This window comes from Heliangelus exortis, chromosome 1 (assembly GCF_036169615.1).
Source record: "Heliangelus exortis chromosome 1, bHelExo1.hap1, whole genome shotgun sequence".
Classification (NCBI taxonomy): domain Eukaryota; kingdom Metazoa; phylum Chordata; class Aves; order Apodiformes; family Trochilidae; genus Heliangelus; species Heliangelus exortis.
This window is the reverse complement of record NC_092422.1, coordinates 107,284,520-107,301,823: the sequence shown is the minus strand read 5'-3', so window position 1 is coordinate 107,301,823 and position 17,304 is coordinate 107,284,520. Positions and strand designations below refer to the sequence as shown.

Genomic DNA, 17,304 nt, shown 5'->3' with positions numbered 1-17,304 from the left:
GGGTTTTTTTTTGTTTGGTTGTTTTTTGTTTTTTTTTTTTTTAACCTGTTAAAATGGTCCGTGTGTATGTGAATATGTGTAAATTTTTGGAAACAAAGCATGAGAGGCTGTTTCTCCTTTCCCATGGTAATTTTTTAAGATGACATTTCATTTGATGAAAGTGAGTGTTTAGATTTGATGGAAAAATAATGACCACTAGACACTGTTTGAAAAAGTAACCGCAATACTTCTTTAAAAAAAAAAAAAAAATTGCACTTTTCCCATGAAAAATAAAGTAAGCAGCTTTTGCTCACTTTCACAGTGGAGGCAGTCGGCAGAATTAGGATGTCCAGCATGATTGTCTTTAGGGATAAAATCTAGAGGCCAAAGGTTGTGAAGAACTAGCATCAAGCAACCATGTAAAACTTGCACCTGCTTAAGTTTTAGTATTTGTGTAGAGAAGCAGTTACAAAGGTACTAGAGCAATCATTTCTTCAGTAGAAATAATACTGATGGTACTTCTTGATATTCTGGGTGCTTCCAGGATAAGGCAGTGAGATAACTTTAAATGATTTCTGGAAGGAAAAAGAAAAAGAATATAAAACGAATAAGCGATGATTCAAACTTCACAGATCAAGGATAATCTTAAATCGGTTGGTTTTATTGCTAGGAAGGAATCTAAGATACCGTCATACTGAAAGAGCAATAGATCATCTGTTTGTATGTTTTATGTAAATTTGTTTTGCATGCATAGTGCTTTATAGGTCGTTTAAAAGAATGTGCTTTCAACAGTAAGTCAGTTTTAGGCCCCCAGATATATATGTTATTTTGTAAATGTTGTAATGGTTCACAAATGATTTTCAGAAAGTAAAACAAGAGCGTTACTGGGACTTTACTCTTATCTTATTGTTAAAAGCTTTTTGGGAATGTGTGTAGTTCTGTCAGTCAGCAGAGCAGATCTGCCTCCATGGCAGTGGTAGGCAGACACAGTCTGTAAACTGAGAGTAATTATAAAAAAAAAAAAAAAGATACCCCAGTTCACCAAAAACCCACTTTTTGTTTCTCTGTTTAAAATCACCGGCACTGAGAATTGGGAAAGGAGGGGAAAATTTGTGTCACGCTGAATGCACATTAAGCGTACTTGTCCAAGTCTGCTTTCAGCAGATTCTGCTTCCATTCTCTCATTTCAGCTTCAAGAACTTGTACAATATGGAAATATTTTAAAAAATGCCAGTGAAAACACAAGTATAAATACAGTCACTGGACAGTCACTCGCTTTTGTATGCTTAGTTTTTCAAAGTATGTATTTTGCTATTCCTTTTAATAAAAAAGGAACACTGACAGTTTCTTTTAAAAATTAGATCAACTTAAAGGACTTTTCTTGGTTTTGAGTTTTGGGTTTTGTTGAGGCTTTTTTTCCCACTAAGGAAAGCTCATTATTTACAGCATATTTAGCTGATCAAGTGAGTTTCAAAATCTGATTTATTATAATTTGTTGGCACACTAATTTGTTTAATGCTCAACAAGCATGTAGCTTTAAATCATGTCAGAAGATTGTTTTCTTCTTTTAAATAATATTTTTCTTACCACTTCACTCACTTCCCTGCTGCTGTTACCATAAATTTCCTCCCAAAACTAGAGATAGATGTTTATGGATTTCTGTATTGTATTTAGAAAAGTTTTATTTCTCCACTACTGAAAATGAGAAGGATATACTATGGACAGAGATCATTAATATACGCATATAGATGAGAATGTACACATTTTTTCCTACACTTTATGCTAAAGCTGTTGTGGAAATTCTCCTCTAGATTGTCTTAACAAAGGATGGAACTAATTTTTGATGTATTTATATAGTTTTGTCTAACTTCTTGGGAATGTGAATGTTTCAGTGGCCGCATTACAAGAGTATATGCAGAGCTACCAGGAGTATTTCCTGAATTTATTTGACACGAAAGAATTATTTCTGTTTTAAAATACAACTTTTGCAATTAATATTAAAACCAATAACTGTCTGAATTAGTACTTCAGTGGAGGTGGATCAAATGGAGAAAACGATAAAAAAGGGGGTGAAGGCAATTTCTTGGCTTCACTTTGTGGTGTTTAATGCAGTCCTTTTTTTTTTTTTTATTGGAGTGCTTGAGTTTTTGTTACTTTGCTTCATCCCATTGAATTTTTATTTAGAGTTTTTTCTTGATGAAATGTAATATTTTCCACTGAGATTATTTTTAAAGTGCCATTGCTCATCACAAAGCTGCATGCATTTTAATCGCAGGAGATCAAGAAGGTTCTCTAAAGTTCAGATTTATCTATGTGCAGTGGTAAGGTGTGTGCCACTTTCTGCAAGGCAGGAAAATGTCAGGAAGATTTAACATCTAACTTTTCCAATTTGAAGTTGCTAGCTGAACACTGTAGGTCCATAGAAACCACATGTTCTGTTCTTCCATTCTGTTGGGTATTTTTCCGCTTGGGGAGGATTGTGGGCTTTTTTTTAGAAGGATGCTATTTCTTTCTGAGTATTTCCTAAGCTATCGAGAAATTGCATGAGCTACACCATTCTGCAATTTAATAATTTTTCCTCAATCTCTTCTGGAACTATATTGCACGCCTGAGGGTGCCAGCAACCTTAATTTCACTGTTTTATAACCCACAACAGTTAACACTTGACCTAGGTCATTAACAGGATTATCAGCAAATTTGTTTAAGCTTTTACTGACAACCTGAATTGCTTCAATAATATTTTGACTGAGCAGACAGGAAACTTCTTGTAACCTCTCAATCTAGCATAAAATTAATTTCTTGCAAACACAGCTACCAAAAGATCAATACGGTAAATCTGCTTACAGTACTTGGTTTCAAATAGTGTCTGTTTTGGTTTACAGCAAGAAGGTTCCAATCAGCCTCTCTTTTCAGACTGTATTTGGAGATGTGGTTTCATCTTTTATTCATTGATTACCATCTCAGAACTTTGTGTAACTGTGCAATTAAATGCACCATTTTAGCTGGGCTGGTGTCTGTTAACACTTAAAAGTCGCTAAAGACGACTTACTGTGCCTTTGGAGCAGTAACAGCTCCTGGCATGGGTTTGAAAAATGTGGCGTTTGCATGTGGAGCAAAATGCCTGCCCAGCTTTGGCATGTAATAGTGGGGAAGGCTGGCAATACTGGGAAGTTTTCAGTAGAATCCTAAAGGGATTGCATGGGGAAATGCTTTTTACCGATCTTGCCTCGCTGTGTGTCAGGTATCATTAAGTCAGGATGAGTCTTCATTTATCATGACAAATTCCTGCTGGTCCCTGTAGCTTGCTCTTGAGTGTTTATCTGCAAAAGAAATTAAAAGTGTGATGCCTTTTAAAATTTCATTTCAGAAAGGTCAGTCATAGGGGTCTAAAGGGCTGTTTTTCATACAGCTGTATCTCATTCAAAGCTTCAGTGCCTAATCCTAAACTGTACAATTAGACAAATAATTAACATGTTTTAAAATTCACACCAGGATGTTTTGATTGATGTGCAATAGGAGAAGTAAGCTGGGTAAACTCCTCATTTTCTGTCAGTGTTTTTTGATAGCGTATTCTAGCACATAGAGCAATTTAGCCGCCTTTCCTTTTTTTCACCGAAGTTTGTTGTGACTTTATGCTGATTTCAATATGGTGTATTAGAAAGAAAAATCACTACCTTGTCTATAGAAAACTTAAAGCAGATGTTTGAAATCCAAAGATCTCCAAATTGGACACAGCAATTAATTCTTATTGCAGTTAATTTGGATAAATCATGTTTGCTACCCAGCAAAGCTGTCAGGGCATAGAAATGGCTTAGAACTCTTCTGTACTCCCAGCCTCAGGAAATTAGGCTTAAGAGGCACTACCAGAAGGGGGAAAGCATTAAACAGATAATAAGCACTCTAAGTTTAACAGTTGTTTACATTAAATCTTTGCGAATCAGGAGTGCATTCTGATTGAACTTAAATTTTTTATCCCTATCTGGGGAGGCATAGAGATTAGTTTTAATTTTTTTTTTTATTACCTGCCAGAGTTAAGTAAATTGCTATTAGTATACTTAGTCCTGATTCTGTTTGAGATTTTGTAAGTTTTCCTCTAGGAGCATATGTAATTGCTCTTGTTCTTGTAATCCCCACTTGATGAAAGTTTAGAAATACGAATGCAGGTGTTCGTTTTCTTGTTTTCAGGGCTCTGGATTTTATCACCAGTGAGGGTCACTACAGAGCTGTTACTAAATACAACAGTACTGTTTGTAGGTTTTTATACAGAGCCTGAGTTAGTTCCATAAGGTACCTGTAATTCAGGTAGGTACTGCTGCTCTTTGATTTTTTTGTAAAAAAATACAGATTAAATAATGTGCTTGCTTTTGTTAAAGTTCAAAGCTCTACTCAAGTGGAAGTGGTATTGAAACACAAAAGGATCATTTTGACATCCTAAGGTGCAAAATTGACTGGACTTGCCCAGAGGTGTTAGATAAAAGTTCCGAGATGGGGCAGAGGGCTCTAACCTCTAGAACTGCCTTTCTCGAAGGTAGTTCCAGCATCCAGAGTAGTTTTTCTGGCGTGAGATACAGGGATTTTTAAATTTTGATTTTAAGCATTTTCTTTCTTATAAAATGAATTGTTTGGTTTGTTGAAACACTGCTGAAATTTTTTGAAGGTATATATTACTGAGAAAGAAAAAGCTTGCAATAGGAAATGACACAGTGAAATGGAAGACTTTTTCATGTACAAATGTCTGGGACTACTGTTATGTGATCCATTTTGCTAAAAATTCACTTGTGTACCCCTTCTTATTTCCATAAACACTTTAGAGAAGCAGGGTTTATATACATTTAAACTGTTCTAAACAAGAACCAAACCTTAAAAGAAAATAGTTTAATTCAGAATATTAGATACAAACTCCCTGTGGTATAAATTTGTAAACCAGAATGTGGTACTAATTTGCTGGGTTAAGATTTTATTCCCTACTTTTAGTTTGGTGCTTCTTAGGGGCTTGGTAAAGCCTAGCACAAGTACTTACTTTGCAGTGTGAAACTGATGTAACATTAAAATTCATCCCTTTGGACTGAAGAGTCCTTTTAAATTTCACCAGTGAATGAATGAAAGAAATAAAGATATAGAAATAGAGATAATCCTGTGTGAAAGAAATCTTGGGACGATAACAAAAAAGTTCCAATGTGTGAGAGTGACGGGTAGCCTGAATGGAACACCAGCATGCACAGCCTTAAATTTGCAGAGTTGTTATTAAACCAGACAGACTGTAAGCAATAACTTAAGTGTCACGCTCCCTTTTTTTTTTTTTTTTTTTTTTCATTAAAGTACTGTGTCCTGCTGTTTCAGGCAAAATATGGAGGAAAATCCCATTAATCTGCTGGAAAAATATTGATGAGAGAAGAATAGCAGACCAAACGAACAGTGGCTGAAACTTGCTAGCAATTAAGTGAACAATAGAATGAATGTTAAGGTTCAGTCAGGGCAGTTTTGTGTAATAAGGAGTGGGAATGTTTTTTGGTTTTTTTTTTTTTTGTTAATTTTTAAAAAATTTCAAGATGTATTCTCATAGGATTTTTATATCTGTATTTGGATGTAAAGGCTTTTGCATTTGACATTTTAATAATAAAACCTGTCTCATAAAAGAAGCCAACAATGAAAAATTAAAACTTTTAAATTGGTGCCTAAGAAAAAATGCTTTAATAGAAAATCTAGAATGATCTAGAATTGCCATTTAAATAAAAGTTAAAGCACAAAAATATATACTGGCCCATGGTAGACTTCCCACAATTGTGCATTAACGCATAGCAACAAGTGTCACTGGATTTCTTAATTAAGTTGTTGAGAAGCTTGAAGGCAGCTTTTAGCTTTGGGATTTTGCTCTGGTTGATTCTTTGAGAGGCAAGGATTTTAGAGGGAGATCTCTTATAGAGGGAGAGGGAAGGATTGAAGGAAAAGTACAGGTAGGCAGAGATGAAGTGAAAGTTAGATGCGGGTCTTTAGAAACTCAGCCCGAAATCCAAACTTTCCCAAGTTAATGGCAGTCTTAGGAACCCAGAATTCAGGGCTGACAATGATCTGAACACTGAGCACGAATTAAGAAATTCCTTGCCTCCCTGAAAGTCTAAGCTTTGTTTACTTTAGTAAGCTTCGTGACTACCATTTACCAGTGGTGAATTTCAACAGAGGCTGCAGTTAAGAGAGGGTTGATGCATTTTTACCATTCTATTTAATCTTTCTGTAGCACTGCTTTCTTTTAAAACAAAATACCAGAAAACAAACAAACAAACCAAGTTATATCTGTCCAGCTTCAATGTTCATGACTGGCTGGGGAGAACACCCAGTTAAGACATTTATATAGAAACATGTTTTCAGATGGTGAGGGCCTTATCCTGTAAAAACTTTTCTCCCAGATTATAATTTACCTGGAGAGCACATGTCTTAGCAATGGTTGAGAGTTCAGTTTTTCTGGTTCCTGTGGTTACAGCTATGGAAAATATACTGTGCTCACCCAAAACATCTAGAGATAACCCAACTCTAGACAAACCTCATCAATCTTTTTTGTTCCCAGCCCACCCACCCACACTGCCCTGCAGTCTTTCTCTCATGCCCATGTTCTTTCTTCTGTCTCTTCCTTTGTGTAAATCAGCATTCAGACGTAAAGACTAGAAGGCAAAGATCATTTTTTTCTTTTCCTGACTGGGAAGACTGCACGTCCTTTGCTCCTTAGTAAATGCTGTTTAGCTGCAGGAGGGGTGCTGTCTGGACAAATGTAGATGACCAGAGAAAATGAACAGAGGAAGAGAATTACATATTTAGTGCTGTTGCTTTGTCTGTAGCTAGTAGGTTGTGATGAGCCCCAAAGCTGGGTTAAGGCTGTACAGAGGGTGTTCAAGCAGTTGGATCAGGAGTTGTCCATTCAAACCAAGGAAAGCAATTCTGGAGAAGAGGCCTGAGGAACATGCTATGCTTGTGGAACATAATAGAAACCGGAGCTCTTTGTGGGAAGGTAATGGAAGCAGAGGAATAAGCAAAAGACAAGGGACTGAAAAACTGTCTTGTGGGTAGATGGGAATAGAACAGTCATTTAGGCATTTACCTTTGTTATAAATATTTGTATTTCTCACATATGGAAATAGTGAAAAAAGATGTTAGCTGGGTTTTGGTTGCAAAGGCAGCATATGAAGTCAGGGGCAATTCCATTTTTCATATGGATAGCTCAGCACACATGTTCTGCATTAATTACCTCCATAAATTCTGTTAACCTGGCAAACAATGAAAATATCATGTTGGTGACATCACTGTATTGGAAAACAAAACTGGTTTTAGCATCTTGATTTTCTCAACATGACACTTGGGGAGATTTCTTACGCTATTGGCATTTTACTCTCCCAGTTTTAACCAAGGTGTTTAGTCATTTGCTCTGTGGGTTTATTTTATCTGTGGAGTAGCTATGTAAGGACACAAGCATTTTATAGCTCATGCAAGCTGGAGCCCTTGATTCACAGAAGCAGAAAGAAAAGCTTGACAAAACTATTCCAGGGCACACCTGAGTAGGTGGCTTTCCAAATGTGGTACTTCAGGATTCTCAGAAATTTTTTTACAAGTCTTAACTTCTGTGTTTCAGACTTTGAAAACAAACAAATAAACATCCCACGGCCAAACTCAACACAACTTGCAAGGGCTTTATTTTTGTGTGCTCCAACTGAGGAATCTATGAAAAGCAGTTTTTTTTTGAGCTGTGGCATGCTGCCAGCTGATTCACTTGGGGTTTATCACAGCCTGTTTAGCAAAGACAGGTCTTTTGCTGGACTTACAATCTAGTCCCTGTCTAAAAAATTTCTGTCCTCAATGGAATACTGGTTACTTGCTGTGATTTTTGGTGTTTTCAGGACCTTGAATACATTAGAACTGCAGCAAAATTTGTAGGGACTTAGGACCTTCTAGTCATGGGTGCTGTGTGTGCCCAGGTCTCTTCCTTGCGATGTTTTTTTTGGTGTCTCTAATTATAGAAAATGAGCATGTCATATCAAGTTTTGAATTCTTAGTTTACCTTATGTGAACATGGATAGTATGTTGCAACGTTTTTTTTTTTCCTTTAAGTTGCTAGAAGCCATCTCAAGGGAAACTTTTGTGATGCTCTGGTAGACCCCAGCTCTATGAGATCTTCGAAGAACTCAGTGCTGCAAAACTAGTGAATACTGAAATACTGATTTTTTTTTTTATTATTATTTTTCTCAAGGGATGAGTAAAAAAGAAGTAAAGAAAAAGAAGTAAAAAAAAAAAAAAAAAAGACTTGGTTGTTCAGCTTGCATAAGCCCTTGTGAGAAGTGCTTTAGAACTTATCAACATTACTTGAGTAATTTTTCCTGCTGAGTTTTGGCTAGACATAGGCATATGGTGCCATTTCATGTGCCTCAGGATTTGGGCACCCAACAAGACTGGCAAATGCAACACATCCTGTGAGACACCCGCTTCTATTCTGGGATGGTGGAAGGCATGAAGTGGCTGGGTTTATGCCTCTTGTAGGAGGTACTGGAAAAAGACCAATTGGAACTGTTTTAAAAAGAAAAGAGTGCAAAGAAGTGAAAGCAACACAGTAATTTGGAACCCATTAGCTTAATCCATTTTTAATTTTTATATCCTTGTCTTAATGAAAAGAACTGGCACATATCAACTTACAGGAAATAGCCTAATAAAACTGAAACCTTATTAGGCCCCTTTGATAAACAGTGCATTCCATCCCAGCAGTCATATGTTTTTGCATACTTTTAAATTGAGTTTTATGCCACTTGAACAATATCAAGAGAACTCTCATGTTTCAAACTCATAAAAAAGAAATAAAATCTGTTTTGTCTTTTCATCTATGCGAATGGATGGATGATTATCAACATAACACAGACAGGTACTCGGTGAAAAAGCAGTGTACAGATTTGTCATCTCACTCCTACAAAAAGAACTGCTGGTGGTACAGAAATGTCTTGGTTTTGCTTTTTCTTTGGAGTAGCCAGAATAACATCTACAAGGTGCTAAGGTAGGAGTATGTTTGCATACCTGTACTCGATGCAGATTGGTGAGAGGGTAAACTAGAAGGTGGTAAGATACTGCATCACCCTTGCTATTGCTTGGAGTTTCTCTGCAATAGGACAGGGTGGGGGAAAGGTTTTGGTGTGCCATGGGCACTTCTAAGATTTCTAACAGCAGAATGTTTCCTCGTTTTCTGTTCTGCTTTGAAATCCGTTCCCATTTTGTCTGCTAAGGAATGGCAGTAGTTCTGCAGCTTTGCTCTCAGCCCTTTCATGTGGAGCTTTTGTTTTTGAACCTGACTGTCATTGTCCTTGTGTTCAGGAGATTTAGGAGAGTGTTGTCCATTTTCCACACACAGGAGAAAGCGAAAGGAGGAAGACTGCTGGAGAGCTTCTACTTGGTGTTGAGTACAGGTGATGGAAGCCAGGCTGAGGGCTCTGGCTGCTGTCTGGCAGGGTCTGAGCCACCGTAGAGAGGGCACGGGAGTGCTGCTTATCCCATGCTGTACTGAAATCCATGCTGTGCACAGCAAGCAGGGAGAGGGTTGCTGTGCGGTTGCAGAGCCTCCCTGCTTGCCTCTGGCTTTGCAGTTTACAATCCAGGCTTTTATTTATAGGCATTCCTGCATCGCTCATTGCTGTCCTGTGTTCTCTCCTTTGTGGCAGCCTCTCGAGAGAAACTTGCAGTGAGGTTTCAGTATTCAGCTGCAGGAAAAACTGAAGTATCTAAATCTGGTCTCAGACACTCCTGGGAAGGGTGTTTAATGAGAAGAGAAAAATCTGGGAAGAAAATGAAACTCTTCCTCTTCAAAACTGAGGGTAACTGGCATAAAAATTCAATTTGCCAAATAATCCAAATTGATGTAGGAACCTTATATGTTCTAGAGAAGCAATAATCTACAGGGTAACTTGACACGTATTGCTAGTCTTCTGTGTTTTTGTCTGAGCTTTGTAACACAATATCTCAATTTTGGAAACATTTACTTACTGAACACTGAAATGAAAATAATGGAAACTTGGGCTATCCTGCCTTCTTTTGTGAAGATTCCTGTGTTCAGTATCGGAGTAACTGCTTTTAAATTAATTTTGGTTTCTCCTTGTCTGTTTATCTCTTGCCTCAACCCTGGTGGTGTTCTTCCATCAGCAATTTAACCACAGATTGAACATGACAGTTGCCAAATTTGGAATGTTCTGCACAAAATCATATTTGTATTGTACAGTACAATGGCACAGGCAAGAACAGCTGAAAGGGCAGACCTCACAGCATTGTGCCTCTCAAAGGACTGTAGTCTGGCTTTGAGCTGTAGCAGAAATCTCAAGGAGGAATCTCATATTTGTAGAAGAGTTTTGTATTGAATGGGCCAAACTTTGTTGGCACTTGGGTTGGGTGTGTATTACAAAGTATGTTCTATTGGCTGTTTTTAGAAGACTTTGCTCTGTGTAGCTTACTGTTACTTCTTCCTTAGTGTTGCAGACTGAAGGGAGATGAATCTTAAGAGAAGATATTATGGTTTGATGTAACTTATAATTTGGGAGCTGTGAGAACAAAGTCCAACCACCAGGGGCTGGGTGCAAGCGTAATGTTTTATTTGACAAATAACACAAGCAAAGTGATATAACCCCCTGAAGATATGGCAACTATGTTGGGAGGCAAAAAACAGAGAGAGAGAAAAAAAAAAAGAGTGAGAGAGGGATATCGCCACCCACAGATCCAGGGGCATCCAGCGAGCTTTCTTCTTCAGGATGGCGATCCGAGACAGGGAAAAGACCTGGTGCAGGGTGGTAGATTGGTGGTAGATGACAAAGAATGAACACTTAGGTGTTTCTTACACACTGGGTTTCCCACTGCTCTCAGGGTTGATTCAGGCCTCTGAAATCTTGCCCCTAATTTTTCCCACCGCTCTCAAGGCTGATTTAGGCTCCAGGAATTTTGCCTCTCACGAGGGCCCCCTCTCCCCCCTGAAAAGGCTGTTGTTGGCCAGCACTAAGGACCTGGTCCTTAGTGAGGCTTAGACAGACCTCCACTGACATTTTCAGTCAATGTGGGTCTACTCCACAATATTCCATTTGCCATGTTGTCACTTGAGGCAGCAGCCACTGAATGGAACCTCATATAAGAGCTAGGAGATGGAGACCTGGAGGATCTGTCTTATGCTAAGTTGATTTTGTTCTGACCAATAATAACATCTTCATTACAATATTTGAGGGAAAACACAGGACCATAAAATTGCAGATTTGACTTTTTTGTTAATGGACAAGCAGCAAATCTGGCTTCAAGTCTGCTGCTTAGAACCACACTTACTTTGACATCCTCGCATGAAGAGATGGTTAGCATTGTTTTGTGGAATGGCTTCTTATCTACTGCTTTTACTTACTTGCTTTCCTTACCCAAAGATTTTGTGTCTACTGTAGCAAATTACAGCCCAGTTTCAGCAAAATCAGCATGATAGCTGATCCTAGTTGGCAATTATGGTGAGTGCACTGAGGTGCAACTTTGGCCTTGCCTGGGCACAGGCTGTCTGCTTGCAGATGTTGCTTCCAGCCTCAGAATAAGCCAAAGATATAAAGCAGATCTGTTGCCACTCTTATTTCACCCTCACCACTACTGGGGTAACAGAGAGTTGAGAAGAGTCAGATCTGTACTCGTAGGTGGATAAAAATCCATGTGCAAGGACTCTTTGCTGGGAAGAGGTCACCAGTTAAAAAATCTACATCAGGGTCTGGTCTGACTCCACTCTGTCCTACACCAAAACCAAGTTCTGGCTGACTTCCTGCCGCAAAGAAGTTCTTTGCTGCTCAGGATTATATGACACGTTTCAATTATGGGCATTCACTTTTTTTTTTTTTTGGATAGTGAATTTAACTTTCCCCATTTGTTGGCATTTTTAAAATAACTAAATAGCATATTTCTAAACTGACAATTTGATGCCAAACATGAAAAGACAAAGCAGTGGTGTTTTCTTGTTTTGTTTTGTTGTTTGTTTTTTTTTTTTTTTTTTTTTTTAACTTTTAATTATGAATGTTAGTTGAGGAAAAAGTGATTTATATATTCCACCTCATTGGCTATTGCTGTATATTTTCTTTGTAAAGAATATGTTTTGGGAATGCTTTCCAGGGATGAAGTTGTTTGTCAGTTCTTCTTTTGACATTGCAAGTTGCCTCCTAGCAGGCTTTCCTCCCCATTTCTTAGCCAGTAAGAAGACTCTCAGTGTGGCACAACATTTTTGGTTATATATATATATATGCAAATAACATGTTTGTTACTTTTTTTGTTACTTTTTTTTTTACTGGAAGAGGTACTTACAGTGCCTTCAGTTCATTGTAGCAGTTTTTACTCCATGTGTTTCTGGAAATGCTGCTGCTTTAAGACTGTATTCGGGTACCTAATAAGTGTTAGGGTTCTTTTCCTTTCCCTGAGATTATTTCAGGGGAAACCTGCTGTCAGTGAGCCTCACGACGGGCCCTCTTCCACTGCTCTCAAACTGGAAGCAGTTTCTGATAGCATGAGTGGGCCCATGTGTCGAATTCCATCTGAGCCTTCATTCATCTTTTGCCTGATGCCACAAAAAGGAGAGCAAGTGAGCTTCACATTTCATGTCCATGTCCCTGCTTCAGTTACGGGAAGGAGATTCATCTTTTTACCCCCTGGGCAGAAATGCATATTGAGAGAACTTATAATGCTTTTCTCACAGTTGTGTGTGGGGAAGGCAGGAGAGAGCTTTTAAAAAGTAAACATGTTCTTAGTTGGTATTTTACTGGGATGCTGCCACTTGGCAGAAATAGCTGCAGTGTACAGTTTGGTGAGCAAGGCTGCTGTACAGAAGGACCAATCACTGATATTCAGAGCCAGAAGTAATGGTTGGTCAATTTGTATAGCACTGCAGTATTTTAATGATAGTAAACTCTCCCTCATACTCTACTAGTTTTAAATTGAGTTAATTACATGATAGGAACTACTGTAGGACACTGAGATTATTGGACAGCACTTTACTTATTTGTTTAAGGTTGTTTCATGAGAACTCCTTTGTGTCTCCAGCATAACCAGTGATCCTTTTGAAGACATTCTATAGTAAAGAATTTCCAATACCTGTGTCACTGTTCAGCTAGTTTAGGATTTACCCTTAGTAAGAGATAGCTGAGCAATACTCTGCAGTTTTTCCAGGAGGAGGAGGTACAAGGAGAGCAAATGTGTTGTGTGAGAAATGCATGAGCTTCACAAAGAACTTGGAAATCCTGATTAACTTTCATGCATCCTGACTGGTAAAAACACCTCTTCACACTCTTCTGGAAAGTGGTAATAGGAAGATTAGCTTTATTTTTGGGACATAATATGTCAAATCAGTCTCTGAGGTTAGGACTGTATCTGACCTGCAGTTCCAGCTGCTTACACAGCTATGCTTTTGCTGGGCCTGTTGCTCTGGAGTAGCTCGCTTTTACACTTACAGTGAAAGAAAGGAAAAATCTTCTGCATTGTAAATTCTATTAAAGAACAGAACAGTACACTGTTGGTGAAAAGTATTTTTTTCATTTTTTTTAATGGGGAAAAATACTTTATATATGCATTTCAGTTGGGTTCTCAACAATTTCAGCACTCAGGCAATCCACTCCCTGGTTTTGCTTGGCTGTAATATAATAATTAGTAGACAAATGATCAAGTTTTCCAGGCAAAGTGACAGTTATCTAGGGGGTCAGCATAATTGTGCTTTCCTTCTGTGGGTGTTTTTTCCTTTCCTCAGTCATCTCTTTCTTGGGGAAAAAAAAAGTCTCTGTAATCACTGAAGACCAGGTGGCTAGATAGTTGAGGGGACTAAAAGCTTGCCACAGTCAATGTGAAAACTTTCCTTCTAAAGTTTTCTAAAACGTGGTGAAACATACATGAGCATGGGAAAGTAGTTTGCCTAACAGTGCCAGTCTGAAGGAGAAAGACAGAAAGTGGAATGAAGGAGAGAGGCTAAAAAAAGATTTTTATTGGGGTAGATTTGATCTGGACATAATGCAACACAAGTTGCACCATGGCTGAGGCACCTATCTGTTGTGGGACACACATGGCTTGCACTGAGTATTTAACTAGTCCCCATAGCCTTATCTTAAAGCCTGTGAGTGCTTTCTGTAGGAGTACCTGGTAAACTTGCTTTGAGAGCTAGACAGGGCAGCGGGGAGGTGGAACAGGGAGATACAGACGCTGATATTCTACACCTTGAGGGCATATTCTAAGTGCTAGTACCATATTTTAAGACTAGTGCCTTTTTTTTTTTTTTTTTTCCAGATGAAACTGATAAATTTGGACCTAGTTCATAAATGTCAGAGTGGCTGCAATCATGTTTTCAGGAAGCTCATTCTGAAAGAATAAATATATTTCTTAAGTTTACTCCTGAGTGATTTGCCTTAGCAACTTATTGCCAAATAATTTACTCAGAAGTCATGCTTCCTTCACCACCATGTATTGCAGATGCACAGCAAACGTATCTGTCTTACCCCAGGAGATCAGAAATCTGTGGGAATTTGTATTCACAAAAGCAAGAAGTGCACTTTTTCCTTTTGAATTGTTATTAGTATTTCCTTTTTAGAGATGCAAGCCTCACTTCAGAATAATCTGCCTAGGGCCCTATTGCACTATAGGGCTAATGGATTGCTTTTCTTTGTTTAGGTGATTGAGAATTAAATTATTGATAAATTCAGGGTTAATAAATATATAATAGTGTATTATGTTATTTCTGTTAGATTAGTAAAGCTATTTTGTGTATTGATGTAGGTAAAATTCAAAATACTGTTATTTTCTTTCAAAGGGCCATATAACTGCAGGGGAAGCGTTTTTCCTCACAGAGATGGCAGAGCAGCTCATTGATGGCAGTATGGCTGGCAGTGCATACATACACAACATGAATGCATGTGCACACATGCGTATATTTATGGTTGTTTATAACAAATTCTAATACTGTGTACCAGTTTTTCCCTACTGTGTCTCCTCCTGGGCATGCAAATAACAGGAAGAATAATACCTTTATGGTGGTTTTTGGTTTCTTTTTTGTTGTTGTTGTTTGTTTTTTTTTTTTTTGGTGTGTGTTTTTTATTTCTTTGTTGTTTTTGAGGGTTTTTTGTTTCTTGCTGTTTGTTTGTTTGTTTTGGGTTTTTTTGTTTTTTGATGTTGGGTTTTTTTTTTGTGAAGTCCAAAATTAAGCAATTAAAAGGAGATGATGGAATAATACAAATGGCCCAATTTAGCAGTTTCATAGAAAATTTACCTATTTTTTCCCTTCTTAGTTCAATTGTTCTTGTTATCGTATTTGTTATATGTGGTTCAGGGAGCAGTGACAAACCTTCAAGTTTACAAGTAGAAGCTGATGTTGCTCAGACTTCTCTAGTGGCCACCTCTAATAGATCCATCATTCTCAGGTGTTAAAATTCCTATACATACAATGGGATTTATTTTTTTCCTCATTATCTGTAATTTCCATATTAGAGGAAGAAAAATGGACACACATACACTCAACATAGGTAAGGCCAAATTGCACTTAGTAAATATTGAAGGTGCACATAGTGGTGCTTTTGCAAACAGTGCTCTTATGTCATGGACTAATAATACTTCATTGGTTTGTGTTTACAGAGAGACTCTTCTTGTATGATTATTTGTACCAATTTTCCTGTTCTGCTTCCTGTTAATAAAGACATTATTAGTTAGGGAACTGTATGGCTGGGATAAGGAACATAATTTATTTTGGGGCTTGTAAAAACAGGTGAATGCCACAGAAGAAGATTCTTTCATTTACGTTTATTTATTTATTTATTTAAAATACCTGTCATGTTTTAAAATTGGTATAAAAATACTGTGATTTGATTGAGTGGAAAATGCCTGTATCAAACTGTTTACAAATAAAATCTTTCTTCCAACACTGAAAAATTTTGCATGCTTCTAAAAAAAAAAAAAAAAAGATAACAGCAAGATTAGCTCTGAATTGATGTCCCTCTTTAAAAGTAGGTTTGTCTGAACTTGTAACATTGTAAATAATTACTTTTGTATCTAATGTGTTACACATGACATTTAGAAAACACTTCACAACTAGAAGACAATTTGAGAACAAATTAGATCAGAAGGAAGAAAGAACTGCGGGAAAGACTTTAATCAGCATTCATTATTTATTCCCATATTCTGAGAAAATTACAAATGCCAAATACAGGCCTTTAATCAGATAATGATTAAACTACCCAGATCTCACCTATGTAGTTAGATTCATTGACCCAAATTTTAGGCATCCAAGGGGAAAGTGTTGCAGTTTGTGCAGCTGATAGAAGCCCCTCTCTTTTCCCACCCCCTGCTGTAATTAATTTGGCCAGGGATCCATTATTTATTTTTTCACTTTTTTTTTTTGTTTTGTTTTGTTTTGAAAAGTTCCCCTGTCTCCAGTTCATATCACATTTTAAGATAAACAAGATGATCCTTTTTATTTGTCTGTCTTTCTCTTCTTTGTAGCTAACTGCCAAGCCACCTGAACAAATCAACTGCTCGCAAGGTTCCCAAATAAACATGGCTTTTGGTATGGGTAACTGAGGTTAACTGGACAGAGGCAAATGAAACTCATTCCTCTTCATTTTGTCTTCTTTTGTAGTTAATCTGCTGGACTCAAAAACAATTCAAGGGGAGCTGGGCTGGATCTCCTACCCGTCACATGGGGTGAGTTCACTAGACTGTGAAATGGAAAAGTGCTGCTGTAGACCAACGTGCTATTTAACCACTGTTTCCTCTTCAGAGGACACCAGGCAATAGCTCTGGTTCTTCAGAGCTTCAAAAATAGTCTGCTCTGAACTTGCAATATCTCTTATATAGATATGGTGCCTTCTCTTTAGAACATGCATCACACTGCAGGTAATCCCCAAGAGCTCACTCTTATTGGAAAAGATGAATGCAAGCAGTACATTGAGGGGGGGAAAAAAAAAGTGTTTAGGTACTGCTCCTTTTTCTGTCACAATGTGCATTTCTAAAAGATTTCATGAGTCTGTTTCATGGTATTACTTGCTAATGCAGATAGAAACAGCAGAAGGTGAAAATCAAACAAAAGGCAGTGATGCAAGTATCTACTTGATAACCTTTGTGCTGACTTGTATAAGTATGAGTTAAAATGCTATTTAAGAAATGTCTAAATAATGTTATTGAAGTTTTGGGGTTTTTTTAAATTTACCTGGTATCTAGATTTAGTGGATCTAGGCACTCTGTTTGGAGAAGTAAAAGTGCAGTCTTAGAGTATTTGTGCTTAGGAACCTGATAACTCCATCGTTTTCACATAGCATTTGCCAGAAGTCTCTTTCTAAAAAT

The 17,304-nt window shown here is 37.6% G+C and overlaps 1 protein-coding gene across 2 annotated transcripts in view; it reads left to right on the top strand.

Moving 5' to 3' along the window:
* The window catches only part of EPHA3 (EPH receptor A3), a 226,142-nt gene that overhangs the window by 1,082 nt on the left and 207,756 nt on the right, over window positions 1-17,304 (top strand). For both annotated transcript variants that reach the window (XM_071757064.1, XM_071757057.1), the window contains exon 2: window positions 16,601-16,665. In XM_071757064.1, coding sequence (XP_071613165.1) covers window positions 16,601-16,665 — 65 coding nt within the window. The remainder of the gene's footprint in view (window positions 1-16,600; window positions 16,666-17,304) is intronic.